A 25,360-nucleotide genomic window follows, 5' to 3' on the forward strand; every position below is an offset into this window, starting at 1 on the left:
GCGCGACGCGACGTCGAATGCCGACGGCGACGCGCGCGCGCGAGCGCGACATCGTCGGCTGGGCGCGCGTCGCGCCGCGCGGCGCGCGATCGGCGCTCGCGCGCGCGGGAGGCGTCGCGTGGCACGACGCGCGCGAGAACGTCGTCGCGTGCGCGGGAGGGCGCGGCGCGCGCGACGCGGCGTCGGTGACGATCGGTGCGACGACGCGCGACGACCCGCGAACGAACGCGCGAACGAACGAACGAACGCACGAACGAACGCGGATCGGGACTGACGCCGAGCGCGCGACGCGACGGACCGATAGGGACGTGGGACGCGAGGACGCTGACGACGAGCGGCGACGCGCCGACGGCGAGCGAAGGCGCGGCGTACGCGCACGACGATGGAACGACGGAACGAACGCTCGGGAGGAAAAGGGCGATGACGTACGCGTTCGGTGGCGCGGATGACGGCGGGAGGATGCACGGGGAGACGCGGGCGATGGATCGAGAGACGAGGAAATGGACGCGGTTGGCGACGAAGGGACGAGGACCGACGAAACGCGCGGGCGCGGCGGCGACGGTGACGGCGAGAGGGCGGTTGTTCGTGCACGGGGGGGTGGGAGAGGATGGGAAGTATCTCGCCGACGCGTACGAGTTGAATTTAGATTCGTTGATTTGGAGAGAGGTGAAGATGAACGGGTCGGCGCCGACGGCGCGAGCGTTTCACACCGTGAGCGCGCTGAGTACGATGTTGGTGTGTTTCGGTGGCGATAATGGGACGGAGTTTTTGAGGGAGACGTACTACATGCCCTACGACGACGAGGTTTGGCGCGAACCCGACGCGGCGGCGTACGTCGGCGAAGACAGCGAAAACGTGTGTTGGCCGTGCGAGCGCGCGTGTCACACGGCGACGCCGCTGAGCGACGGCGATACGATGATCGTGTTCGGTGGGTTAAGCAAGAATAGCGTGTCGTTGAGCGACACCTGGGCGTGGTCCGCCACGGAGCTGTGCTGGAGCCCGGTGGAGCCGCCATCGCAAGAGCCGGACGCGCGCTTCATGCACACCGCCACCGTCGTCGGCGACGGTTTAGTCGTCCTCGGAGGGATGACGCTGAACTTGAAAGGAGTGGACAGCGGCAAGTCGCACCGCGTGTTCGATCACATGTACATTTTAACGGGTTTGCAGCTCCTGACGCACCCGGCGAGAAAAGCGACGCAGGGCAAACCGAACGACTCGCCGCCGCAGCGCTCGACTCGAAAATCCTTTTCACAAGAACACCCAGAGGGGTTACCGCCAAAGAAGAAGCACTCAGCAGCGGTGAAAGAGATGCAGCGTAAGAGTTCGCGTCAGTCGATGGAGATCGTCGCGGCGGCGGTAGACGTCGCGGCGGCGGCGGAGCCCGAGGCGAGACGGAAAGCAAAGGCGGCGGAACCGAAGCCTTCGGAGCCCGCACCGTCGGCGCAAAAGACTCTTTCAAAAGGACCATCGACGCCTAATTTCTTCTCGAAAGAAGCGACGGCGGAGTTCGAGCGCGGAGTCAGGACGCGCGGAACCGAGATGAGAGTCGTCGCCGCGCCTCTCGCGAAAAAGCCGAAGACGCGCGCGCCGAATCCTAAGAAGAACGTCGCCAAGCCGGCTTCAAAGTCGAGTCCCCCGCCGAAGCGTGCAGTGAAAGGCCCAGTGCATGCGCACCAAACATCGTCTCCACCGGCGCCCGCAACGATAGACGTCGAAAAACGCTCATCGGTGCAAGTAGTTAAAGAGTCCGCGAACGTCGCGCCGCCGCGCGCGGATACGCGCGACATTCCCGTGCCAGGCGTGAAGCTCGCACCGCCGGACGACGTGGACGAAGACGAAATCGACTTGTTCTCAGGACCCGTAAACGTATCCGATCGTGTCAACGACGAGCAAACACGACAGGAGGCGGAAAATACACCCACGCCGGAGGCGCCGGCGCCTAAGAAAGTCGCCGCGACGGCTGCGTCGATTCCGGGGGTGAAGTTGGCACCGCCGGACGACGACGAGGAGGTAGGCGCCGTGGAAAAGTCGACGCCGAGCCCACAGCCAGTCGTTGCGTCGCCCACGAAGAAGTCAACGACGCGAGAGGTGGCGGTCGCGGCGAAAGAGTTCCCCATCCCAGGCGTTCGATTGGCCCCAGTAGACGACGACGAGTGGGAAGACATGGACCCGGAGGAGCGCATGCCGTCGTTCCAAACGAGTTCGGATCAAGAGGCGCCCACGATCGCTGGAAGTGATTCGCCCGAGAGTGTCGAGGTGCCGTACGAATGGATCGCGAGTGACGACCAAAAGTTTTCAATTTTGAAGGAAAAGGCGACGGGGAAGGAAATTAGAAGAATCCCCTTGCCGGAGAGTTTGCGAGACGAAGAGTATCGAGAACGACGAGAACGAAAACAACCGGCATCTAAAGTGCAGCTAGTACCGGCGCCAGTCGAAGCGAAGGAGCCACAGCCGTCCTCGACGAAAGTCGCCAAACCTCTGAGCGTAGACGTCGACGTTGCGTTCAAGGTTTACGCGACGTTCCAGTTGACCAAATCTGCAAAGCTTTACGAGGGCATGGGACACGACGAGTGCACAAAGGCGCTCCAAGCCGCTTGGCGTAATCTGACGAAGGAAGAGCACGATGAGTGGTTGGAGATGGCTCAAGGTCCACCTTCCGCACGCAAACGCAAAGATCGCGAGGGGGAACATCCTGACAAAGAAGACGCCAAACCGTCGACATCTTCCAAAGACAATCTCGAAGTGACGCGTCTTCGCCGTGTCGCCGCCGCGCATTTGAACATGCAATTTCGCGCCGATGTCGAGCACGCCGCGGGCGCTGGTGACTTTCGCGGTGGTGATCTCGCCATGCTCGGTGAATACGTCACCGGCGTCGTCACTGGCGGCTTCGACGCCGGATACTTTGCCACCATGAGCGTGCAAACCGACGACGGTCCTCGCAACTACCGCGCCGTGTTATTCTCCCCCGTTCTGTGCTCGCAGCGCCTCCTTCCATCCGGCACCGATGACGGCGACAAACGTCCCACGCTCGTCTTACCCAGCTACTGCGTCCCCGGCACGTCCAACTCCGTCGCTCGCAACATCGTCTTCACCCGCGAAGACGCGAGCGACGGCGCCATCCGCGCGGACGCCGTCTGGGGCCATCCCCTCCCCGACGTCCCATCCAAGCCGATCGTCGCCCTCGTCGACGAAGACGTCGATCGCAAACTCCCCGAAGATCGCGCGCTTTAGAGTTCGCCGCGGTGACAATCACAATTCACAGTTTACGATTCAACAAATCGCGCGTCTTCGTCGCGCCGCGCCGAGAGCCAAAAAAAGCCACCGAGGTCGGCGCGAGCTCGGCACCCCGACGCATTTCTTCGCGCCTCGTGCGACGATGTGCCGACGCGTGCAGTGCTCGAAGTGCGATAAACCCACGTGGGCGGGTACGCGCGATGCGATCGACGCCTCGACGCGCGCGCGCGCGCGCGACGACGACGACGCCGCGCGCGACGAATGCTCGACCGAACGACTGACCGCGGACGCGATTCGCTCAGGATGCGGCATGCACATCGAATCCGCGCTCGCGGGCGTCGCGGTGGAAGACAGGTGCGCGTGTGAGCGCGGGAGCGTGTTCGGGAGCTTGTTCGGGGGGAAGAAGACGTCGAACAAGGAGGAAGTAGACGCGCGGCTTTCGTCGCCCGCGAGCGAGCGTCGTAAGAAAGGCGAACGGATTATGATTACGATCACGGTTTACGCGACGAGTCGAGCGAGGATTCGAATTCGGCGGCGAGCTCGCGCTTGAGGTTAGAGATGGTGGTTTTGGCGTCTCGCGCGGAGTCGCGGAGACGCTCGAGGCGTCGGCGCGCCGAGGCGTGCTCGCGAAAACCGTCGTCGATGGAAACCTCGAGGTCGAGCTCGCGTGCGGATGGCGTGGCTGAAACGTCGATGATGCGGGCGATTTTGAGAGCGTCCAGGGCACCGCGATCGGTGTTGATTTTGGTTTTGAGCTCGTTCATGCGTCGCGCGAGAGTTCGCGCCTCGGCGGCGAGCGCCTTGGACTCATCCGTTTTACGTCGAAGCATCGGCGCCACGCGCGAGATGTCGCGACAAAATTTCGTAAATATCTCTTCGTTCGGGTCTTCATGAACGGCATCAGCGGCGTCGGCGGTGCCTTGATCTATCGCCGAAGGTTCCATTGGCGGTGACGCGGCGCCCGTCACCGCGCCGGCGCGTTCGGCGCTCCGACACATGTCGCGCAGTATTTGCTGCACGGCTCTAATTTTTGCCACGCTTGATCCACACTCGAGCACGTAATCATCTTCATCCACGTACATACGCACGTTTGCTCGCAAAATCTCGAGCACGTCGGCGCTTAGCTCGAGCTCAAGCGCGTCGTTTTCGCTCGATTCCACTCGCCGAAGCAATGCGAGTTCCACGCGTAGGCGTTTATTTTCTTCCTTCAAACGCGCGATGAGCATGTCCACGTCGAGTTCTTCATTCATGAAGACTTCGTTCGATATCTTACGCACGCGCTGGGCGAATCGACACGTGCTAACGCTCTCATCGAACGCGCCGTCGTCCGCGCTCGCTGTGGCAATCATAACGGTTTGACAATTCCCACCGAGACTGTCTCGTAGCATCGTCGTCATCAAACTATTTCTGTACGGCACGTGAATGTTTTCGTTACCATCGGCGCGCTCCTGTAATGCCACGATGACTTGCTCCAGGAAGTGCAACGAGACATTGATGTACTTGGCCTCTTGCAGCGTCGCGCCGTCGACGCGGCTTTTGTTCACCCGTTCGCTCCCTGCCAAATCCACTAGATTCAATTTCGCCCGACGCAACGTGTCCGCCCCGCGCGATCGCCGCGTGATGGTGATGGTAAATATGCAATGCGATCGACTGGACGCCATATTCAGCGGCGTCTCCGCCACCGCTCGGTTACTATCGCCAACGAAGAGCAAATCGAGCGCCTCGGCTTCGCTCGACACGACGCGCGTCGTCAGATCCATCGTGTGCATGCACCCGTGTTCGTCCTCCATCAATCGAACCTTTGGTAATGGGATTTCTGACGCTCGCGCGTATCCTCGCGCCGCGCTCTGTCGCTCGTCCAACGTCGTCGCGAGTAAATCGTACCCTTGTTCCATGTAAATCTCCGCGTAACTCACCTCCACAGTGAACTTCGCATCCTCGTCCGCTCCGATCTTTGCGATGCGTTCGAAAATCAACGACAGCGCCCTGGGGACGATGCCTCGATCCTCGTACCGCGCCGGTCCTCCCGTCAGCGTGTACGTCTTCCCGCTCCCCGTCTGCCCGTACGCGAACAGCGTGGCGTTGTACCCGCCCAGCGCCGCCTCCACGACGTCGCGACCGACGGCATCGAACACCATCGCCTGACTCGCGTCTTCATCGAACACATCATCGAACGCAAACACGTGTCTCGCATCCTTCGCTCCCGCGCGTCGTTCAGACGCCGCGCGCGCGCACTCAACCACCCGCGCGCGAGTCGATTCGTCTTCCTCTTCGTCGCGCTCGAGCGCGCGTATCGACGCCTCCGCGCGCGCCGACCGCGACGCGCGACGCGGTCGCAGGCGTAAAAACGTCCGTATTCGCGTCGTCGACGCCGCCATCGCCCGCGGTCCGTCCAGGCGTCACCGGACGCGCGTCGTTGTACCGGTCGGGTTTGTACCGGTCAGTACCGGTCAACCGTCGCGCCGCGCGAACCGTCACACGAGCGCGCGTCGCGCGTCGCGCCGCGCCGCGTCGACGATGCAGGCGCTGGCGACGTCGTCTGACGCGCCCGCACCGCGCGAGGCGCGCGACGCCGCGCGCGAGACGCCGGTCGGTCCCACGAGGTCGAGGTCAAACGCGACGCGCGACGACGTCGACAGCGCCGCGGAGGACGCCGGCGACGCCACGGCGTCGACGTCGTCGCGCGCGTGCGTCGTGCTGTCGCTCGGACGCGCGGTCGTCGGCGACGCGCGGTACGCGAACGGCGCGCGCGCGTTCTGCGACGGCTACCGCGCGCGCCGGGACGCGGCGGCGAACGGAAGCCTCGGAACGACGACGGCGAGCATCGAGGCGACGAGTTTCGGACCTTTGTTTCGAGTCGTGCTGCACGATTACGACGATGAAGCGTTCGTGGCGCATCATCCCGGGACGGCGACGCGAGAGGCGAAGCGTTTCGTCGACCGGGCCACGGGACGTCGTACGACGTGTCCGTCGTACGACGACGTATTTGGGTTCAGCGATCCGAGCATAGAGCAAAGGTTGAGCGCGCTGCCGAACATGGATAAAGTCGTGGGATACGTGCGACCGACGGTGCGAAATAGGTATCGGATGAGCGAGGCTGAGGTGGTCGAACGGCGCCGGCGTGAGGCCATCGAAAACGCCGGCGCCGACGAGACGCCGAGCATCTTCAGGACGCCCAGCGTCGAAAAGTGCGATGTGTGTGATTCTGTTCGAGAGTTTGACCAAGATGTGCTCGTGCAGTGCGATGAGTGCATGATTTTGGTTCACATGGGTTGCTACGGCGTCACGACTGCGCCGACGGGCGGGCGTTGGCTGTGTCGAGCGTGCGAACTCGGCTTGCGCACGCCGCCGCGGTGCGCGCTGTGTCCGAACGTGGGTGGTGCGATGAAACCAACGTTGTGTGGGAGGTGGTGCCACGTCGTATGCGCGTTGTGGGCGGAATGCACGTTCGCGCATCCTGATGGCGTCGCGGAGCCCATCGAAGGCGTCAACATGGTTCCAGCGGAGAGTTTGAAAGCAACGTGCGCGGTGTGCGAGCAAAGTTACGGCGCGTGCGCGCAGTGCATGGGTACGAAAAAGTGTCAAAAAGCGTTTCACGTGTACTGCGCGAGAGACGCGGAGTGTGGATACATCGCGCACTCGCGCACGGTGGCGCAGCTGAAACAGGCGGGCATTCGCAAATTCATCGTGGGTTACGAACAGCCTCTGCGAAACACCGACACACTTTTGTTTCCGAGTTGTCCCGCGTGCGCAAACTGGCGAGGTCGCAAGCGCAAACGGCGCGCGTCGACACCGAAGAAGCGAACTCAGACACCGAAGACAAGGCCAACTGTGGATTCGCGCGAAGTCGAAGACAAAGACGAAGACGCGAAACCACTCCAGTGCGCCAAGTTTGACCCTTTAGGCGCGTACGCTCGCGCGTTGACGGTGTCGCCAAAGGATTCGATACCATATCTCGTCACGGGCGCGCGAACGAGTCGCTTGGAATCGTTCAGTCTTCGAGCCGTCGCACTTGCCGATCCGCCGCGAAATCTGAACGAGCGTTTCGAGCGCATGAAGGCGACGATTTCAGATCGCTTGACGCTGGGGAAATCGTATATTCACGGCTATGGTTTATTCGCAAAACGCGCGCACGCGCGAGGCGAGATGATCATCGATTACGTCGGCGAAATCGTGCGTCCAGTCGTTGCCGATATTCGCGAGCGCGACGTGTACGACACCTGTTTCGGCAACGGGACGTACATCTTCGCGCTAGGCGGCGACGATCAACCCGTGCGCTTAGACGCCACGTGTGCAGGAAATCTCGCAAACTTGGCCAACCATTCGTGCGCACCGAACGCGCATTCGAGACAAGTGTACGCCGCGAACGACAACCACATTTGCTTATTCGCGTCGCGAAACATCCAGCCCGGCGAGGAAATTTTGTACGAGTATAGACTCGGCGCCGATCAGACGTTACGATGCAACTGCGGCGCCGCAAACTGTCGCGGCGTCGTCAACTTTACCGCCGAGCACCCGGCGTAGAAATTAGACGAGTTTTAGTAGTTGAGTCCAGCGTCGCCGTCGACGACGCGCCTTCTCTCACCCATTCCTCCCATATTATTACACTACGCGACACCCACGACGACGATCAATCCTCCTTCGCCGCCTCCGCAAAATACGGATTCTCCTTCGGCTCTTCGATGATTTCAATCTCGTGATCAAAATCCCACGGCTTCCACGCGCGCATCTTCGGGATCAGCGCCAACTCGTCCTTCGCCGCCTCGTACATCTCCTCGATTTGCCCCTCCCCGATCGCGTCCTCGATCTCCCTCACGCTCCCTCCCGCCCTCACCTTGGCCAACCGTTCGGCGTACAGCTTCGTCACCGCCTCGCGATACCCCGCATCGCTCGGGATCCCGACCTCGACCTCGCGCAAAACCTCCTCGCAGATCGCCTCGTACGTCGCCTTCGCGTCGTCGAGCACGTCGAGCCCGACGATGCCCGTGGTCTGTTTCTCCGATCGCGACGCGCTCGCGACGTACGCGCGCGACGCCGCGCGGCGCGTCAGAAGCGCGCGCGCGACGCGACGCAGGTGCATCCTCCGTCGTCCGTCCGTCCGTCCGTCGCGACGACGTGTGCGGCGCCGGCGCGTCGATCGCGCGGCGCGCGCGTCGTAGGGTTTATCTCGCGCACCTTTTTCGACGCGCACCTTTTACTACATGGAGAACTTTTGCGCTCGAACGCGCGCTTTTTCGAATAAATCACGAGCCGTAGAGCGAGGGACGCGCGCCCCATCACCGCGCGCGCGACCGCGCAGGGTCGCCGCGGCGTCGCCGGGCCGACCGCGGACGACGACGCGATGCGGTCGAGCGACGACGACGACGACGACGACGACGACGAAGAAGAAGACGAAGGAGACGAATCATACGAGGCGCGCGATGGCGACGACGACGACGACGACGTCGTCGTGACGCAACGGGACGTGAAAGCGGCGAACATCGCGTCGCTCGTGAACGGGACGTTGGAGACGTGCGCGCGACCGTACGTGCGGGGACTGACGGTGGAGGACCCGGCGGTGACGCTGAAACGGGCGTTTAAATCGCCGTTTCCGAACGCGCCGAATCGGAGCGGTGCGGGACGAGCGATGCGATGCGACGGCGATGCGAATGGGATGGAGGCGCGCGAGACGCGTTTGAATCTTCGCGTCGGCGAGGGAAACCGGGCACCCGAGGGAAGAAGGCGGCGCGCGAAGACTGACGATGAAACGCGCGCGTCGAACGATCGCGATTCGTGCGAACAGCGGAATTGGAGCGACGGTTGGCGAGTCGACGGGTGTTCGTGCCGTGGGGGTCGAAGGCGAGCGACGTCGCGAGGGCGTTGCCGAAGCCGACGCAGTGCGCGGCGACGGAGGAGGCGATCGTATTGCCGGAAGGGATCGAGGATTTAGTGCTTTGGGAGCCGGATCGCGAGGGTGATGGTGGAGAGACGAGCGCGACGGCCGGTGGGGCGAGCGCGAAACCGATCGTGGTCGATCGCATGCTCACGAGATGGTTGCGACCGCACCAACGCGAGGGGGTCAAGTTTATGTTTGAGTGCGTCATGGGTTTGCGCGATTTCGAAGGCCAAGGGTGCATTCTCGCGGATGACATGGGTTTAGGTAAGACATTACAAGGGATCACGCTGCTCTGGACGCTCTTGAAGCAAGGTATCGATGGTACGCCCGCGGTGAAGCGCGCGTTAATCGTCTGTCCGACGTCGCTGGTGTCCAACTGGGACGACGAGTGCAACAAGTGGTTGAATGGGCGCGTGAAAACGTTGCCCATTTGCGACTCCACTCGCGCTGAAGTCGTGAGCTCGGTGAAGCAATTTCTCGCCCCGCGACATCTCGCGCAAGTCATGATTGTGAGCTACGAAACGTTTAGGATCCACTCGGACCGTTTCAACTTTGACGGCGCGGTGGATTTGATCATGTGCGACGAAGCGCATCGCCTGAAAAACGGCGAGACGCTGACGAACAAGGCGTTGTGTTCGGTACCGTGCTTGCGAAGAGTGATGCTGAGCGGGACACCCATGCAAAATCACTTGGATGAGTTTTACTCGATGGTTGGCTTTTGCAATCCCGGCTTGCTCGGCACCCCTCCCGAGTTCGCGAAGAAGTTTGAGCGACCCATCTTGGCTGGACGCGAACCAGACGCGACGGAAAAGGAACTCGAACGCGCGCAAGAGGCGAATAGCGAGCTCTCTGATCTCGTCAACAAGTTTATCTTGCGTCGCACGAACACGATTTTGAGTAAGCACCTTCCGCCGAAAGTCGTGGAAGTCGTGTGCTGTAAGCTTTCGCCGCTTCAGCAGGCGCTGTACGAGCACTTTCTCACGTCAAAGGCGGCGAATCAGGCGTTGACTGGAAAGGCGACGGCCGTGTTACCCGCAATCACGGCGTTAAAGAAGTTGTGCAATCACCCGAAATTGATTTACGACATGATTAATGGCGCAAAGAACACTGGTCAAGCGGCGAGCGGATTCAGCACGTGCGCGGAATTTTTTACTCCCGGAATGTACGACGGCGGCGGGGGGCGGAGTGGTCGCGGTGGCGGTGGCATGATGCACGGCTGGGAAGAGCACAGTGGAAAGTTTGCTGTACTCGCGCGTCTTCTCGCTAATTTGCGCGCCGAGACTAAGGACCGTATCGTCATCATTTCCAATTACACGCAAACTCTCGACTTGGTGGGCAACATGTGCCGCGAGCGAAACTACCCGTTCGTGCGCCTCGACGGCTCGACGTCTATCGGAAAGCGTCAAAAGCTCGTCAAACAGTTCAATGATCCCACGAGTAATTCTTTTGTGTTTCTCTTGTCTTCCAAGGCTGGCGGATGCGGTATCAACCTCATCGGAGGTAATCGTCTCGTGTTATTCGATCCCGACTGGAATCCCGCCAACGACAAGCAAGCCGCCGCGCGGTGCTGGCGCGACGGTCAAAAGAAGAAGTGCTACTTGTATCGCTTTTTGGCCGCGGGCACGATCGAGGAGAAAGTTTTCCAGCGTCAACTGTCCAAGGAAAGCTTGCAAAACGTCGTCAACGGTTCGGGGGAACTCGAACAATCCGTCATGTCCAAGGACGAGTTGCGAAAGTTGTTTTCGTTGGACTGCACGACGTACTCGGATACGCACGACACGTGCGGTTGCAAGCGATGCCCCGCGCGGAACGGTGACGACCTCGGGTGCGACCCGGACGCGGAATACAAGGAATGGGAGGAACAAATCGACGACGCAGACGAACAAAAGCTCGACGAGTGGGCGCACCATCACCGCATGGACAAAGTTCCCGACGATATGATGAAAAAGTCGGCGGGCGAGGACGTATCCTTCGTGTTTTCGCTCAAAGTTGAGGGCGCGGCTATTGATGAATCGAAGAAAGCTCCAGCACCCGAAAAGAAGTCGGAGGAAGCGTCTGAGAAGAAGCCGACGCCGACGATGCCGTCGCACTCGACGCGCCCACCGACCAGATTCGTGCCGCCGGCGCGACGTCCGCTCGCGCCGCGAGTTGCGCCGCAGGCGACGGCGATGCCGGCGTATCAACGACCGAGTACTCTGATCGCTGCGAAGCCATCGGAAGGTCGCGTGCCGCCCATGCGCGCAGCTGTGAAACCTGCCGCGAAAGCGCCCAAGAAGAAGAAGAAACTTGAGAGCGAATCCGAAGACGAAGACACCGAGGAAGAATCCGAACAGGAAGAATCTGAAGCCGAGGAAGAATCTGAAGAAGATGAGCCAGTCGCTGATACGGAAGGGGACGACGATGATGAAGTACCAGATTCTGAAGATGAAGACGTCGCCGACACCTCTGCGCCGCGTCAAAAGCGATCATCACCGGACGCGGATGAAAGCGCGACGCGATACAAGGCGGCGCGCCTGTCGTCCTTAACGTCAGATCGAGGCTTTGCGGTGCCGCCGCGCTCGCCCAGCGACGAATCCGACGGATACTAGAAAGAAAAAGTTGTTGTTTCATTTTATTAAAAAGCTTCGATTGGCATCGCGTAATAGTGCGCTGCGTCCGCCTCCGCCCGCGCCTCTCTCCCCGGCCAACTGTCGATTCCCATCAAAACGGTTTATTAGTACCCCATCTGCGCCTCGGCGGCTTCCGCGAGGATCGGGAATCGGATGTATTGACCGCTCATGCAACCCACCGCGGCGAACGCGAAGGCGGCGAGAGTGACGACAAAGATGGCGTTGTGCATGATCATGGTCACGATTCCCGGTAAACCGATGCCCAAAATACCCGGTCCGAACAACGCCTCGAGGAGAGACGGGAAAATCAACGCGATGTCGAGCAAAATCGCTTGCATACCGTTGAAGCGGCAAAAGCGCGACAAGTTTTGATTCTTCGCGATCCCAAGATATATGGCGAAAAACATTATGAGATTCCCCATCGGCAACATCGCCACCCCGCGCAAAATCGGCATCAACGGCTTCAACAGCACCACCGCGGCTGGAAACTGGCCGAAGAAGAAGCGCCCGTACCGCAACGCGCTCAACAACGGCAACAAGTACGGCACCAACGCCACGACGCGATCGGGCACGGGAACGATGTTAAATCCACCCCCGGCGTACCCTCGCGCGACGACCGTCGTCGTCCCTCGCGCGCGCGTCGCGCTTCTCTCCCTCGCCGCGACCGCGCGCGTCGTCGTCGTCGTCGTCGTCGTCGTCCCCGCGCGCGCCGTTCGCCGTCCCGTCGTCCGCGTCTCCCCCATCCCGACCGCGCGCGCCGCCACCCTTCGCCCCATCGCCCGCGTCTGTCGCCTCGCCCGCGCCGTCGTCGTTCGCACCGCCGCCCGCGTCGCCGTCGTCGCCGTCGTCGCCGTCGTCATCATCCCTCGATTCGCGCTTTACCACGATTCACCGTCCACCGCCTCGCTTTCGCGCCGCGCCGCTCGCGTCGCGTCCGCGCGACGGGTTTTCCGCGCGTTTCGACGCGACGCGACGTCGCGTCGCTCGATGCCGCGCGCCGTCGCCGTCGTCGTCGTCGTCGATTCGATGCGATCCCGCGCGGGTCGTTACGCGAACCCATAACATTAAAATCCCGTACGTAGACGCGCACTCGACCGATCGATCGACCGACCGCGTGACGTCGACGTCGACGAATGCGAGTGCATGATTGCGCGCGTCGCGACACACCGCGACGCCGACGACCATGCGCGCCGTGAACCGAATCGCCGACGGACGCGCGATCGTCGCGCGCGCGCGACGCGTCGAACGACGACGCGCGACGCGCTCGACGCGGGCGGAAAAAGAGGGCGAACAGATGAATCAAGAGATGGCCGGCGGCGAGATCGGGCTCGGCGGACTGGAGGACATGATGGACAAGGCGGACGGTGGGGCGACGCCGGATTTCGTGAAATCGCTCGGCGTGAAGGAGTTGGACGATGTGTTCGCGATCCTCGGGTCGCAGACGAAGGGCGCGGAGCTCGGGCAGTTGGTGCTGAGCGAAAAGTTTGGGGAGACGCTGTACCGCGAGAGCGGGTTCACGAGCTTGGCGGAGACGATCAACGGTCGATGCGCGGTGCGTTGGCGAGTCGCGCGAGTCGCGTCGTTCGATGGGGATTATGCGTCGAGAATCGCGATGGGGGGACGCGGACGCGCGCGCGCGGTGGCGAGCGCGAGACGGGGCGCGAGACGGGACGCGAGACGCGCGCTCGAGACGCCAGCGCTGGAAATATCTCGTCGCGCGCGCGCGAACGCGCGCGACGCGGCTGACGCGAAGACTGACTGACGAATATGTTTACGCCAACGCAGATGGTTGGTTTCGTTCTCGCCGTCATGAACACCTTCAACGGTGACTTGCTCACGATGATGGCCAAGGTTCCCCTCGCCGTCGTCTTCGTCATCGCCACCATCAGCGCGGCGAGCGTCGTGCAAAAGGTGAACCCGACGGGCTACATCCCGGACAACGTCAACGGTGCCGCCATGAACGCGTACTCCGGCGCTAAGTTGGACGAAGTGTTCACTTACAAGGCGGAACTGGTGAACGGTCGCATGGCTATGCTCGCCATGCTCTTCTTCGTCGCCACCGCGTCGATCTTTTAAGCGCTCGATCGACGTCGATCGAAGCGGCGCGATTCGTCGCGACGTCATTTTTTGTTCAATTCGCGCGATCGCCGCGCGCTCGGTGTGATGAAGGACGAGAGTTGATTCAATATCACTTCCCGTCGTTACCGCACTCGCGCGTCGTCGCATGTTCGTTGTAACATCCGCTAAGCAACACTACTATTCGCATCCGTCTCGACTCCGTCGTCGCGGCGCGTCCGCACTTCTCGCCGCATGCGTCTCACCAAAGCTCAAAAAGAACGCGATGCGCTCCTACTCGCGCGATTTCGTGTCTACCGCGAGTGGTGTCTACCGCGCGAGGTGCGGCAATGCATAGAGATTCGAACTCGCACGGCCAATCAACAACTCTACGAGGACTGTAAACATCTCGCGCAGACGTCGAGAGGGCGAAAGCGAGACCTCGGCCGCGCGCTCGAACGCGTCGGGTGCGCCGAACGACACGCGCACGCGCTCTGTCAATCGTTCATAAGAGGGTCCGCGCACGTATCGTGGACGGCACGCGGAGTTGCGCATGAAATGGCGCGGCAAAAGTACTTGCTCGAGCACTCCGGTGCGTTCAAACGCGAGATCGGCGCGATGGCGGCGAAGATCAACAAACGCCTTCACGAGTTGGTGATGGCGCGCGGACGTGTCGAAAGCGTCAGAGATGACTCAATAGTGTATGAACGAATTCGTTCGGAGGCGACGCGGGATGTGACTGGAGCGGAGACCTTCGCGGCGGCGGCGGCGAGCGTCGCGAGACACTGGCGAGATTTCCCTGTGGGGGGTTGGCCGTGGCCTACGGCGCCGCCGCCCGCTCCACTCACGAAAGGAGAAAAAGCGGTGTTATTCTTGAAGAAACTGAAATGTCACGGAGCACGCGAGCACGACAAGTTCGTGAACATCATGAACATGCACAAATATAATTTTCTGAGCGTGCGAGACGTCGATCGAGAAGTCGCCGCGTTGCTGCCGCGTCATCCGCTGCTGCGCGAGTTCAGAGAGACGTTCTTGCGCCCCGCGAGCGCGTGAGCGGTCGCATTGATGCGTGCTAACGCGACCATTATTCGACGATACTGTATGACATGATTGTGTAATATGACTGTATGACTTCCAGACGAGTGACGACGTCGCGACGCCGCCAGACGAGTGACGACGTCGCGACGTCGCGACGCCGCGCGCGCGCTCCTTCACAACGCGCCTCTTCGACGCAATGGTTCGACTGACCAAGATCGAGAAGAACCGAAGAAAGCTCATCAGCTGTAGATTGCTCGTCTATAAGCTCCACGCGCTACCTGTCGAATCGTGGCGAATCATCGAGCGTCATACGCGCGCGTTAAATCTGGAACTCTGGCACAAGACGAAACACTTGCAGCAAACTGCGAAGCAGCGCAGGGCTGATGTGAAGGCGGCTCTCCAGACTCATGGGTGCGAAGATCGCATCGACGAATACCCAATAAGCAAGCGATTTATCGCCGGGAAACTCAAAAGTTGGACGGCGATACGCGTCGCGGAGCACGTTGCAAAACTCAGATATCTCCTAGACGGACACTCTCGGGAGTTTGAACGAGAAATGGCTGAGCTCGAAGGCGCAATCGATGATGAGGTTGAAGAAATCGCCGAGATCGCGGGCATGGAACGAGGCAGAGGGCCGATTTATTTCGGTGGTATTCGTCGTGAGGCGCTGCGCAACGTGCACGGTGCTGAAAGCTACGACGAAGCCCGGATATGCATGGCCGAGAGCTTCACCGGTGACATGCCGCGGGTCTGGCCTTGGCTCGAGCGCCGGGTCTGAGCGACGATGTCAATAGTTATCGATGTGACTTACAATGCTCGATTGCATACAAAACGTACTCGTTCACACGACGAGATTTGCACGCTCGGCGCGCCCCTCTGGCGTGCGGCGCTCGCGACGCTCACGAGCGAAGTCGAGAATCGAGCGCGATTTAAACACCGCTAAGACGATGACGCACACGAAAGCGAATGGAGCCGCGAACGCGACGAACGAACCAAATGGACGCTCAAAATCGCGCACATCGCCGAGGGAAGCGTGTTTACCTTGTACGTCGTCGACGGCGTCACCACGCGCTTTTTCGTGGTGCTCATCTTTGACTCCGACATCTTTCACGCCGAGCTCTTTCACGCCGAGCGCGACGGTAGCCGCCGCTGCTCTTCGCACGAGCTCGTGAGCGGTGATTACGTTTTTCTCTGCGGCGCCGAGTCCTGCATCATTCGCTTCAATCAGCCTATCTCGCAGATGCCCTTTACTTAAACCAATAGGAGCAACGATCTGGTCTTCTGGCACCGAACCAAGAATCGCAGAGCACTGTCCTGCACACGTTCCGAAGACGAAATTTTGCGACGCGAGATTCGGGGTGTGGTACTGCACTCGATTTCTCCACTTTCCCGCCTGCACGTCCGTACAGTCGGACGTGAACGCCGGAGACGCAGTCTCTCCGTAGTAGGCTTGCCACATTTCGTGACCGAAAATGTGTCCCGAATCGTAGACGTGATTGCCTTCGGCGTCCGCCAGCGCGAACCCGTAAGCGACGGAACCAGACCAACCACTTAGTGTGGCGCCGTAAGTGCATGTATGATAGTAATCATTTCCATCGCGCCCGGTTATCGGAGTCATGGCGATACCTCTGCTGTACGGCCACCTCATGCGGTTACCAAGAGGTGGTCTCTGTGATACGAGCTTGACTTGCGTCAAATCATCGACTGCCAGCGGGACGTGAAGATAACGCTCGTCTACGCCTTCCTCGGCTTCTCGCGTAGACGTGTTGTTCAGTGTGTACTCTATTACGCTTTGTGGAATGCACTCCGTACTGACGTAGTAGCACGGCGGAGGAACGACCATGCATGGATCAGCAGCCGGACAACTCGGATGTTTGTGATCTGAAGCTGAGAGCGCCTCAAGAATGCCTTCCAACTCGCTCGTATCGTTGTCTTGAGGGCAAACCAAGTCATCGGAATCGCAGTTCCAGAGCGCGCCGACAGGACCTTGAACGTCGAGTTGCGTTCGAGACCCGGCGCACGTAGCCTTGCAGTTTCTGCCGTATCTGAAATGCCATTGAGCTCCATAGGTGCTGAGACTATTGCGATGATACTTCGACAGATACGCCGGCATCGTAATGTCGTCAGCCACATCATCAACAATACTCGCCAATGGAACTGGGAGAATGGGAATGTGTGTGTGATTGTTACGGTGCCCATACACCGGAACGACGTATGGGTTAGCGACAAACACGACGAAAGGTTCCATTTCGAACGATTCGTGCTCGTCGTATTCCGGAACACTCGCGAGCGGCACGAATGGCGCAAAGTGGGGCGGTGGTGGCGGGCTCGGAGGCGGGCTCGGAGGCGGGCTCGGAGGCGGGCTCGGAGGCGGGCTCGGAGGCGGGCTCGGAGGCGGGCTCGGAGGCGGGCTCGGAGGCGGGCTCGGAGGCGGGCTCGGAGGCGGGCTCGGAGGCGGGCTCGGAGGCGGGCTCGGCGGGCTCGGAGGAGGGCTCGGAGGAGGGCTCGGAGGAGGGCTCGGAGGAGGGCTCGGAGGAGGGCTCGGAGGAGGGCTCGGAGGCGGGCTCGGAGGCGGGCTCGGAGGCGGGCTCGGAGGCGGACTCGGTGTTGGCGTCGGCGTCGGCGTCGGCGTCGGTGCGGCAGCCAGGGCGGCGGCGGCATTAGGTGCCAGCACTGCGTTGTGATATTCGAGATACCTCTCTTCTGCTTCCAAGTTAAAAGTCGCCAAGTCGTCTTGCGCGAGCTGCGCATCCAAATCAGTCAAGAATGAATAACTATTCGTCGTTTTCCAGGCCTCGATTGTGTCTACAACGTGTTGTTGGTACACTTCATCGGCAGATATATTGACATTTTGGTTGAACGACCAAACATCTGCAGCCGCAGCTTCTGAATCTAGTGAAAGATCACAGAGGTACGTGTTTATTGTGCACTGCGAAGACTGCCATTCGTCCACCTTCGTCGTAATGTAGCGTTCTTTCACTGCAGCGTTCGTACTGGTCACGTCGTCGTTGGATTGCAATCTTGCTTCTGGAGTGGTCACGCTGTACGAGTGCGTAGACGCCCACGTCGAAACACGAGAACTCTCCGTATTCCAGTAATGGGCGTCGTAGGCCGACTCGAGCGCTGCGTTGTATCCCTCCAGATCGTTGACCACGTCACGGATCGGCCAACCCGATGGCGCATACCCAGTCGCGGCGTTTGAAAGCAAGAAATCGTCCAAGGCGGCTTGTTCGTCGATTTGGAGCTCGAGGTGCTTGTCACCGGAAAGTTGTTCAAATCGATCCATCCATTTCTTCGTCGAAGCGCTGATCGACAAACCTTTGCGGTAAAACTTGCCTAATTTCGACACATCCCCCGCGCGATAGTAAAGACGGAAAAACTCGAATAGATAGTCTTTAGTATCACTGGCGATATCGGCATCGCTGATCGCATGTCTCGTCAGCCAAGCTTGCAAATCCCGTTGCACGCGCGCGTTTATCATCAAAAACGCCGCGTAACGCATGTCCATCACGAACGTAGTCGTATCGCTCGGATCACCGTATCCGGAAGCCGGTCTCAGCACTGATTCAGTCATCCAAGGACACGTGTAAGTGAGTCGAAGACTACCGAAGTAATCTGGGCTGTACGTTTTCCACACCTCGTTCCGATTGCCGTCGTCATCCGCGCCCGTGATGACGCACGCGTCATAATCGGCGTCTCCAGCGTAATGCTCGCTCACATACGCCGTGAGCGCACTCTGAAACTTGGGCAAGTTAAAAGGTTGCATTATTTGCGTGTCGTAGTTCGCGTATCGCGGGTTTTCGCGCATCATGATCCCGGGACATCTATCGAAGCGGTCCGTCACGCCGCGATGGCTGTACCTCATGCATCCCGGGTGCGGCACTCTGGGGTCATCCACGTGCGTGTACGCCCCGAGCGTCCCCACCGCGGCGATCGACACCGTCACGCACGCGAGCGCGACGGCGAGCGCGCGCCCGATCGTCACCACCGCGCGCACATTTCGTCGAGTGTGCGGTCGGGTGTTCCGCGTCGTCGTCATCGTTCTCGGCCGTGGACGCACATTCGATAGGGTGTTACGCGTCGTCGTCATCGTTCTCGCCTTTCCCGTCTCGCCGGCGACGATCACGCCGGTGCGCGGGAGAGAAGCATCGCGACGCTGTTTCGATGGCATCCTTCGCGTCGACGCGCGCGGTGATGTCGGCGTGCGCAGAGGCGCGACGCGAAGTGTCCATCGCTGGTCGGATCTTGTTAAATATGTAACATCGTTTGGGTCCGCTTTAGTAGTGTTTGGATCCGTTATAGTGCTATCTTGGGTCCGCCCTCAGTATTTTTTCCGTCCAGAGCTAAGTAAGCCCTGGACCGCGTCTCTTGAAATTTCGTCTAAGAAACTTTCGATGTGACTACAAATGTGTGACTGTGTGTGTACGACTAATCCAATCTCAGCGGCATCTCTTCCTTGCGCACGCCGTCGGCGTTCATGATCCACAGCTCCACGCGGTCGCCCGTGTAAATGTCGCGCTCCGCCGCCGTCGCGAAGCAATCCTTGATCAGCTCGATCGCCGCCGCCTCGCTCAACGGCGTCGCGCTCGACACCGCGGGCAGCACCAAAGGCGAAACCGTCTTGAGCTGATTATCCAACACCGGCATGATCAACGCCTGTCCCGAACCTTGACAGGAATAATTCGTCCGTTCGTACGAGCCCACGGCGTCGTACGTAAACACCGCCCCTTTCCCTTCCGCGTCCAACCCCGCGACGATGTTAAACGCGTAATACGGAAAAAACCTTCGGTAGTACAGCGTATTACTCAGCATTTGAGCGAACGACACGCATCCGATAGGCTTCTTATTTTGAAACTCGTACTGCTTGCATCGCGCCTTGAGCGTCTTCTTCAGCGTCTGCGCGTCCGCCATGAACCCCGCGCTCGCCATGAGCGTCTTCGGGCTCATCTGATCCACCTTTTCGTAATTTCTCGTCAAGATGCTGTATCCCGTGCTCATCCGCGTGTCGCTCGCGCATATCACATAATTTTCGCCCGCCACCGCGAGCACCGTCCCGCCGTTGTTGTCCTATCGAGCGCGTCGTCGAGCGCGTCGTCAGTCATCGCGATCCTTCCTTCGTCGCCGTCGATGCGATCGGACGATCGCATCGACGTCATCGCGTCTTCGTTCATTCATCGCCTCGCGCGCGCGCGTCCCGTCGCGACGTAAACCGCATCGACGCGTCATCAACCGCGATTGCGTCCGCGCGCGTCGTCGCGTCTCACGCCTCGCGCGCGCGCGCGCGCGCGTCGCTCGCGTCGCGCACGCACGTATGGCGACCAATTCGCGTGTTGTCTCGCGCCTTCGGGCGCCATCGCGCTCGGATCGGCCGCGCGCGCGCGCGAAAGTGACGCGGGATCGACGCTCGGAGGGACTTTCAGCCGTTGACCTCAATTCGCGTCGCGCGATTCGCTCGCCCGTCGCGCGCGCGCGCGATGGAGCTGTTTCGGAGCGAGCGAATGTCGCTCGCGCGCGTCATCGTGCCCGAGGAAGCCGCGCGGGACACGATCGAACGCGTGGGCGAGCTCGGGGTGATGCAGTTTCAAGATCTGAACTCGGACACGCCGGCGTTTAAGCGCGCGTACTCGACGCAGATACGACGCGCGGACGAACTGCTGCGACGGTTGCGGTACTTTCGAGACGAAGCGCGACGAGCGACGATCGCGGTGGCGCGATCGAGACGGAGAAACGCGACGGGACGCGGGAGCGGGGCGACGACGACGACGACGGACGAACTGGACCACGTCACGGAGGAGCTCGAACGCGATCTCGCGCAAGCGCTGAAGAATTACGAGAGGCTGATGAGGACGCACAGCGAGTTGATGGAGCTGCAGTTGGTGCTGGAGAAGGCGGGGGGGATATTTGAGGAGAGTCGAGCGGACGGAGGAGGGCGCGGCGGCGGCGACGTGGATTTTCGCGGGACGCGGTCGTACGACGACGTCGAGGGGGGGGGCGAAAGCTTGCTGCCTGTCGCGAGTGTCGGCATGGGCGCGGCGACGGAGCGGCGCGGTGAGATGGGATCGAGGTCGGGGTCGTATTTAGAGATGGCGGAATTGGACGCCGCGGGCTCGAGCGGGCGAAGCGGCGACGGCGCGTCCGCGTCGTCCAACAGCGCCGCGGGCGCGTCGGCGGTGCGACTCGGATTCATCACTGGAGTTATCCTCACGAATAAGGTGATCTCGTTCGAGCGGATTTTGTTTCGCGCGACGCGAGGGAACATGTTTTTGAAGCAGTCGCAAATCCTGGGCACCGTCGTCGACCCCACGACGGGCGAAAAGTGCGAAAAGACCGTGTGCGTGGTGTTTTTCGCGGGTGAGCGAGCGAGAGAGAAAATCATCAAAATCTGTGAGGCGTTCAACGTGAATCGGTATCCGTTCCCTGAGGATTACACACGTCAGCGACAAATGTACGCCGAGTGCACGGCGCGTCTCGTCGAGTTGCAGTCAACGCTCGACGCTTCCACGCAGCATCGCGACGATGTTTTGCGTAAAGTGGGCGACAGTCTGGAAGATTGGATTCAAATAGTTCTGCGCGAGAAGGCTATTTATCACACGATGAGCATGTGCTCGGTCGACGTCACACGAAAGGTGCTCGTGGCTCAAGCTTGGATTCCTGACTACGCGCTGTCCTCCGTGCAGACCGCCTTGACGGATGCGAATCATTCCTCGCTCGCTTCCGTTGGGACGATTTTTCAGCAAATAGAAACCAAGGAATCCCCGCCGACGCACTTTCAGACGAACAAAGTCACCTCAGTCTTCCAAGGCATCGTCGACGCGTACGGCGTCGCGAGCTATCGCGAGGTGAATCCCACGGTGTTCACCATCGTGACTTTCCCATTCCTATTCGCCGTCATGTTCGGTGATTTTGGCCATGGATTTCTCATGCTCTTCGCCGCGCTATATTTGGTGATGAACGAAAAGAAGCTCGCGGCGTCGGGACTGAACGAAATCATCCAGATGGCGTTCGACGGTCGATACGCCATCCTACTCATGTCCATTTTTAGTATTTACACTGGTTTACTCTACAACGAATGTTTCTCTGTACCAATGAATTGGTTCGGTGCGAGTAAGTATGTGTGCGATCCAAATGACCCGACGGCGTCTACGACGTGCGATTCGGCGTATAAGACCGGCCTGGTGAATAACGGCGACGGCGCGTACGCCTTTGGCGTCGACCCCATCTGGCACGGTTCGCGTTCGGAATTGCCGTTTTTGAACTCGCTGAAGATGAAAATGTCTATTTTGATGGGTGTGACGCAGATGATGCTCGGAATCTTCATGTCATTCCTAAATCAGGTGTACACAAACGACAAGCTCTCGATGTATTGCGAGTTTTTCCCGCAAGTCATCTTCCTCGGCGCGCTCTTCGGATACCTGTCGTTGCTGATCCTCATCAAGTGGTGCACGCCTGGTTCGACTGCCGATTTGTATCACGTTATGATATACATGTTCCTTTCCCCGGGCAACGTCGATTGCGCCGGCGAAGGCGAAAACGGCGGTCCCGGTTGCCCCGAAAACGTCTTGTTCCCAGGGCAAGCGGGCTTTCAAAATTTTTTGTTGTTTCTCGCCTTTGTGGCGGTGCCGGTGATGCTGTTTCCGAAACCGTACATTTTGAAGAAGCGACACGAAGCGTCCCGAGGCGGGGTTCGGCGAGGCGGCGTGCGATACGCGCGGCTTGATGCAGAAGATGACGACGACGAGGCGTTTTTGCAAGCGTCAGATGCGGAGAACAGCTCACCGTCGGCTGAAGAGGAAGAAGAATTTGATTTCGGCGAAATCATGGTGCATCAAGGGATCCATACCATTGAATTCGTTCTCGGCGCTGTGTCAAATACCGCGTCTTATCTTCGTCTTTGGGCGCTGTCACTAGCGCATGCGCAACTCTCAGCCGTGTTTTGGGATCGCGTCTTCATGGGCGCCGTGGCGAGCGGAAACGTCGTCGCCATCGTGATGGGTTTCGCCGTGTGGGCGTTCGCCACGATTGGGGTGCTCATGCTCATGGAATCTCTGTCCGCGTTTTTACACGCGTTGCGCTTGCACTGGGTCGAGTTCAACAACAAGTTCTTCAAAGGAGCCGGCTATGCCTTCGTCCCGTTCACCTTCGTCGGTCTCAGCGACAAGTCCGACGACGCGTGAACAGAACGGCAAATTAGCATCATGATATGATACGAATTGATTGTGTAATGATAAACGTTACAACATTTAGCAAAATGATAGTGTATACAGTTCACGACGACGAGCGCGTTCGTCTGAGCCACGGTCTTGAGTCGCCCGTTTGCGTTTCGACGGTGTGCGTTCGGCGCGCGTCAAAAAGCGAGTCGCGATTTGTGAGGTCTATGAAGACCTCCACAGCCTGAAGACCAATGAATGCAAGAGCGCCTCGTCTTGATGTTTCGCTTTGGTCGAGCGCTGATAATCCGACCGCGATGCCGACGACGGCGCACAGGGAACTCCACGCGTGCTGTACACCGCGAATTTTTCGGCGGCGGCGATTGTCCGCGCAAAGCGCCGCGAGTAAGTTTTTGAAAGTATCCCAGTATAGATATTGACACCTTGACACGCGTATTTGCCGCGCACCTTGTGATACGCGCGCGACGAAATGTGCCAGTCGCACGTGATCGTTTTCGCATTGGCGATTGAGACGCGAGGCGAGGCGATTGAAATCAACGCTCCATGCGATGAAGACGGTAAAGGCGAAAGCCACCGCCGCGTCCGCCGCGCTCGTCATCGTGAAGCCCGCGGCAAGTGCGACGTAGATTACTCGCGCGAACGCGTGTGCGGTCCTCGAATACTGCAGCGAATGCGCGACAATGCGTTGCATCGCAATGGATGCCACAAACGTTCCGATGGCAGCGTATAAGAGCGCGTTGGAAGGATTCCACATTCGTCGCTTGCCGTCGAGCCATCTTTCAAAAGCGTGCAGTGATATAGCTGGAGTGATACCGACGCATGCAAAGATACTGACGATCAACGAAACTGATTGAAAGTTCCAACCTTTCATGGACGCGGCAACGTTCTTCGTTGGGGCAGCGAGAAATTCTCGCGGCGACGGATGAATAACCCTTGACTTGTCAATCGGCGCAGTCTGTCGCCGCGACGACGACGACGACAGCGCTCGATGAATTGTGTGCGCGTCGCAACCCTCCAGCATAGAGCTCCATTTACCGATGAACACGACGCTGTTGCCTTCGGTGATGACGATACGATGGCACAAAGGAAGTACGGCGATATCAGTCGTGGTGAACACGCAGGACCGACGCCGGTTTGTTAGGCGATTCATTGCTCGCAATCGCGCGCGTTCATCGTATATTTCATAGAATGGGTCTTGTGCCAGCATGATACGAGCGTGCGCGCACCTTGCACGCTCCAAACCGATTTCACACGCACCACCATCGCTCGTGCTACACGCGATGACGTCGTCCGCGGTTTCCTTTGGTCGCTTGCGAAGCGCACATTCCAGGTAGCGATCTGATGAGCATAACGCCGCTTCTAACGACTCTATCAGGCGCGATCGTTTCAGAGCATCTACGCGTGATGAAGCAGATCCCAACACCAGCGCGTTGACACGCCTATCGACGGGTTCGGGCACGCGCCATTCCTTGCTCGGCGAAAGCAGTACGTCAACTTCGTCCGCATGTTCGACGCCTCGAATAAGTCGATTAAATAAGTCGTATCGTCCATCGCCGACGATGGCGACGAGCTCTCCGCCGTTTTCAACGAGCGCCGATGTTGACACAGAGGGCCCTCTGTGAGAGCTCCGTTCGTTGTCGGTCACGAGAGCTACAAATTCGACGCGTCGTGCCGAGTCAATTTTCGCTCGCCGAGCGCTCACGAGCGCTCGAACGCATGCTCGAGTCAAAATCAGCGCTGAAAATGCATCTGCTTCGTCGATGTATCGTACATACGCGGAATGTGCGAAGCAAGCGGTAATCAACACCGCGTAAGCGACCGCATCCACGTAGTTCTGTCTCGATCCAGAAACTGCCAAAGCAGCCTCGCTTTGCGCAAACAGTCGCCATTCATGCGCAATTCGTTCCGCGCACAGTGAACGGTTTGATGCCAGCAATAAAGTATCATAAACTGCTCGCTCGTATTTCTCCGTCACGCGCAAACGCGTTAATCGCGAAACTGTGTCGACGACGCCGAGCGCGGCGAAAGATGGCAAAATCCAACCGAGCTCGCCGCGAGAGACCAATCGGCGAACGCCGAACGCACAAAACACCGTCGAGGTGAATATCAAGATATTGAGAAAACGACACGCAAAAATCAATCCATCGACGTGCGAGAATCTCGATGCGTTTTCGTGTTTCGTATCCCCAATGTGAAAGAGTTCCTCGCGGCTCCAACGCGCGAGAAGACCAAACCATCGCGACGTCGGTGCGGGCGCAAACGCGCTCGCGGCGTGACGCGCGCGTGAAAGCATGTGTCTTATGCGGGTTTTTGGAACTACACGCGAAATCGAAGTCGTAGAATGTTGCGAGTTGCGTTCTGCAGCTGCAGCTGCCTCGGGA

At 59.7% G+C, this 25,360-nt stretch overlaps 14 protein-coding genes across 14 annotated transcripts; 8 read left to right on the top strand and 6 right to left on the bottom strand.

Moving 5' to 3' along the window:
* Positions 1 to 420: 420 nt before the first annotated feature.
* Positions 421 to 3,243, top strand: OSTLU_24976 (predicted protein; the record flags this gene model as incomplete). Its single annotated transcript, XM_001419189.1, has 1 exon — positions 421 to 3,243. The coding sequence occupies one exon, from the start codon at positions 421 to 423 to the stop codon at positions 3,229 to 3,231; it is 2,811 nt and encodes a 936-aa protein (XP_001419226.1). The 3' UTR covers positions 3,232 to 3,243.
* A 125-nt stretch (positions 3,244 to 3,368) lies between these two features.
* Positions 3,369 to 4,375, top strand: OSTLU_33258 (predicted protein). Its single transcript, XM_001419190.1, has 2 exons — positions 3,369 to 3,425; positions 3,537 to 4,375. The coding sequence occupies exons 1-2, from the start codon at positions 3,377 to 3,379 to the stop codon at positions 3,782 to 3,784; spliced, it is 297 nt and encodes a 98-aa protein (XP_001419227.1). The 5' UTR covers positions 3,369 to 3,376; the 3' UTR covers positions 3,785 to 4,375.
* Positions 4,359 to 5,612, bottom strand: OSTLU_42344 (predicted protein; the record flags this gene model as incomplete). Its single annotated transcript, XM_001419408.1, has 1 exon — positions 4,359 to 5,612. A coding segment is annotated over one exon (1,254 nt), but the record flags the coding sequence as incomplete, so codon positions are not given.
* Positions 5,613 to 6,270: 658 nt separating this feature from the next.
* On the top strand, positions 6,271 to 7,758 carry SDG3504 (predicted protein; the record flags this gene model as incomplete). The annotated part of the gene is made up of 1 exon (XM_001419191.1): positions 6,271 to 7,758. The coding sequence occupies one exon, from the start codon at positions 6,271 to 6,273 to the stop codon at positions 7,756 to 7,758; it is 1,488 nt and encodes a 495-aa protein (XP_001419228.1).
* A 181-nt stretch (positions 7,759 to 7,939) lies between these two features.
* On the bottom strand, positions 7,940 to 8,230 carry OSTLU_9445 (predicted protein; the record flags this gene model as incomplete). The annotated part of the gene is made up of 1 exon (XM_001419409.1): positions 7,940 to 8,230. A coding segment is annotated over one exon (291 nt), but the record flags the coding sequence as incomplete, so codon positions are not given.
* Positions 8,231 to 8,575: 345 nt separating this feature from the next.
* On the top strand, positions 8,576 to 11,697 carry CHR3511 (predicted protein; the record flags this gene model as incomplete). Its single annotated transcript, XM_001419192.1, has 2 exons — positions 8,576 to 8,846; positions 9,017 to 11,697. 2 exons carry the CDS (start codon positions 8,576 to 8,578, stop codon positions 11,695 to 11,697), a joined length of 2,952 nt encoding a protein of 983 aa, XP_001419229.1.
* A 125-nt stretch (positions 11,698 to 11,822) lies between these two features.
* Positions 11,823 to 12,461, bottom strand: OSTLU_42552 (predicted protein; the record flags this gene model as incomplete). Its single annotated transcript, XM_001419410.1, has 1 exon — positions 11,823 to 12,461. One exon carries the CDS (start codon positions 12,459 to 12,461, stop codon positions 11,823 to 11,825), a length of 639 nt encoding a protein of 212 aa, XP_001419447.1.
* A 431-nt stretch (positions 12,462 to 12,892) lies between these two features.
* ELIP8 (possible early light inducible protein) lies at positions 12,893 to 13,968 on the top strand. The gene is made up of 2 exons (XM_001419193.1): positions 12,893 to 13,270; positions 13,504 to 13,968. Exons 1-2 carry the CDS (start codon positions 12,902 to 12,904, stop codon positions 13,792 to 13,794), a joined length of 660 nt encoding a protein of 219 aa, XP_001419230.1. The 5' UTR covers positions 12,893 to 12,901; the 3' UTR covers positions 13,795 to 13,968.
* Positions 13,969 to 14,331: 363 nt separating this feature from the next.
* On the top strand, positions 14,332 to 14,826 carry OSTLU_33265 (predicted protein; the record flags this gene model as incomplete). Its single annotated transcript, XM_001419194.1, has 1 exon — positions 14,332 to 14,826. The coding sequence occupies one exon, from the start codon at positions 14,332 to 14,334 to the stop codon at positions 14,824 to 14,826; it is 495 nt and encodes a 164-aa protein (XP_001419231.1).
* Positions 14,827 to 15,007: 181 nt separating this feature from the next.
* OSTLU_33266 (predicted protein) lies at positions 15,008 to 15,589 on the top strand (the record flags this gene model as incomplete). Its single annotated transcript, XM_001419195.1, has 1 exon — positions 15,008 to 15,589. One exon carries the CDS (start codon positions 15,008 to 15,010, stop codon positions 15,587 to 15,589), a length of 582 nt encoding a protein of 193 aa, XP_001419232.1.
* Positions 15,590 to 15,622: 33 nt separating this feature from the next.
* On the bottom strand, positions 15,623 to 18,850 carry OSTLU_24979 (predicted protein; the record flags this gene model as incomplete). The annotated part of the gene is made up of 1 exon (XM_001419411.1): positions 15,623 to 18,850. One exon carries the CDS (start codon positions 18,848 to 18,850, stop codon positions 15,653 to 15,655), a length of 3,198 nt encoding a protein of 1,065 aa, XP_001419448.1. The 3' UTR covers positions 15,623 to 15,652.
* Positions 18,851 to 19,239: 389 nt separating this feature from the next.
* On the bottom strand, positions 19,240 to 20,165 carry OSTLU_33268 (predicted protein; the record flags this gene model as incomplete). The annotated part of the gene is made up of 2 exons (XM_001419412.1): positions 19,240 to 19,878; positions 20,121 to 20,165. The coding sequence occupies 2 exons, from the start codon at positions 20,163 to 20,165 to the stop codon at positions 19,240 to 19,242; spliced, it is 684 nt and encodes a 227-aa protein (XP_001419449.1).
* Positions 20,166 to 20,285: 120 nt separating this feature from the next.
* Positions 20,286 to 23,022, top strand: OSTLU_46292 (F-ATPase family transporter: protons (vacuolar); the record flags this gene model as incomplete). The annotated part of the gene is made up of 2 exons (XM_001419196.1): positions 20,286 to 20,721; positions 20,893 to 23,022. 2 exons carry the CDS (start codon positions 20,286 to 20,288, stop codon positions 22,983 to 22,985), a joined length of 2,529 nt encoding a protein of 842 aa, XP_001419233.1. The 3' UTR covers positions 22,986 to 23,022.
* Positions 23,023 to 23,076: 54 nt separating this feature from the next.
* OSTLU_93180 (predicted protein) lies at positions 23,077 to 25,119 on the bottom strand (the record flags this gene model as incomplete). Its single annotated transcript, XM_001419413.1, has 1 exon — positions 23,077 to 25,119. A coding segment is annotated over one exon (2,043 nt), but the record flags the coding sequence as incomplete, so codon positions are not given.
* Between the last annotated feature and the right edge of the window lie 241 nt (positions 25,120 to 25,360).

The sequence above is a fragment of the Ostreococcus lucimarinus genome, chromosome 8 (genome assembly GCF_000092065.1).
Source record: "Ostreococcus lucimarinus CCE9901 chromosome 8, complete sequence".
In the NCBI taxonomy this organism is placed as follows: Eukaryota; Viridiplantae; Chlorophyta; class Mamiellophyceae; order Mamiellales; family Bathycoccaceae; genus Ostreococcus; species Ostreococcus sp. 'lucimarinus'.

Coding starts and splice junctions, on each gene's coding strand:
- OSTLU_33258 (XM_001419190.1), top strand. CDS start 3,377: ATGTGCCGACGCGTGCAGTGCTCGAAGTGCGATAAACCCACGTGGGCG. Junction 3,426..3,536: donor CGATAAACCCACGTGGGCGG/GTACGCGCGATG, acceptor CGATTCGCTCAG/GATGCGGCATGCACATCGAA.
- ELIP8 (XM_001419193.1), top strand. CDS start 12,902: ATGCGCGCCGTGAACCGAATCGCCGACGGACGCGCGATCGTCGCGCGC. Junction 13,271..13,503: donor CGATCAACGGTCGATGCGCG/GTGCGTTGGCGA, acceptor ACGCCAACGCAG/ATGGTTGGTTTCGTTCTCGC.